Raw genomic sequence first — 989 nt, 5'->3', positions numbered from 1 at the left:
GCTGTTTCGTTTGCGTGTTTGTTTGGTTGGTGGCTTCGATGAGCTCTGCACGGCTAAGTAAAAGTGCATAAAAAATTTTTATTTATTATTTTCTTCTCATGCAGGCAGACTCACAAGAAACATGTCCTGTTTGTTGGGGGTCAAGGACCCACAAGACGTCTCTAACGGGTCTGAAGAGTTCGTCGTTCTCCATCAGCTTCACCACGACAGACCGCAGTGCTTTCTGTAGCGGACTCAGAGAAGCAAACTCGAGCCAGGCAACAGCAAGCAACAGCAGCAATACACGGGCTTCAAACAACTCCACCATCAGCCAGTCAGCCACTGCTATGCAGCAGCTCTTGCTGCTGCTCCTGCTGCTGCTGCTCCTGTTGGCCGAGGCACATCGGCAGCAAACAGGTAAGGTGTCAGTTGCTTCCGCTCTTTTGTTAAACTCGGAATCATTGCTGGTGCAGTGGCAGCGACTCCTGCTACTGCTGCTGCTGCTGCTGCTGCTGCTGCTGCAGCCAGTGGGAGACAGAGTAACAGCTGGCAGATGAAAGTGCGGAACATNTGCTGCTACACAGCTCTCTAGCCCCAACAAACCTGAAATAGGGCATGTCAGCCGCACATGTGGCTGCAGCTGCTGCGCGTTGCATACAGGCAAGCCGCGCCAGTCGCTGCTGCATTCTGATAAAAAGGTCAAAGCCTCTTCCCCTTCACAAGAGACACACCGCAGTGCACGCAGACCCATTGCCTGCAGCACGCAGCATTTCTTATCTCCTTTGGGGTCTTCCTGTACTTCTTCCGTTGTCTCCTTGTTTGTCTGTTTATTTCTGTCTTTATTTGTCTCTGCATTTCGCATCAGATCCTCCTCTTGTTCGGCAGCCACGACAGATCCCCCCACCCCTCCCTCAGAAGACGGTGGCCTTGCCCGTTTCTGCAGCTGCTGCTGGTCCTGCCCCCGTTGTTGTAGCAGCAGCGTCTCATCTGCTGCAACAATCGGAGCCCTG

General features: G+C 53.0%; 1 protein-coding gene across 1 annotated transcript in view; it reads right to left on the bottom strand.

Annotated features, from left to right (window-relative positions):
- Positions 1-85: 85 nt before the first annotated feature.
- Positions 86-989, bottom strand: part of EMH_0017640 (uncharacterized protein) — a gene marked incomplete at both ends in the record, with an annotated part of 6,934 nt that continues 6,030 nt past the window's right edge. Inside the window, 2 exon segments of the mRNA XM_013500967.1 lie at positions 86-549; positions 553-989. Of these exon segments, the coding sequence (XP_013356421.1) occupies positions 86-549; positions 553-989 (901 nt within the window).

Source organism: Eimeria mitis, genomic scaffold (genome assembly GCF_000499745.2).
Source record: "Eimeria mitis Houghton genomic scaffold, Emh_scaff610, whole genome shotgun sequence".
In the NCBI taxonomy this organism is placed as follows: Eukaryota; Apicomplexa; class Conoidasida; order Eucoccidiorida; family Eimeriidae; genus Eimeria; species Eimeria mitis.
Note: the sequence above shows the minus strand (reverse complement) of the source record. Positions and strands in the feature narration are given on the sequence as shown.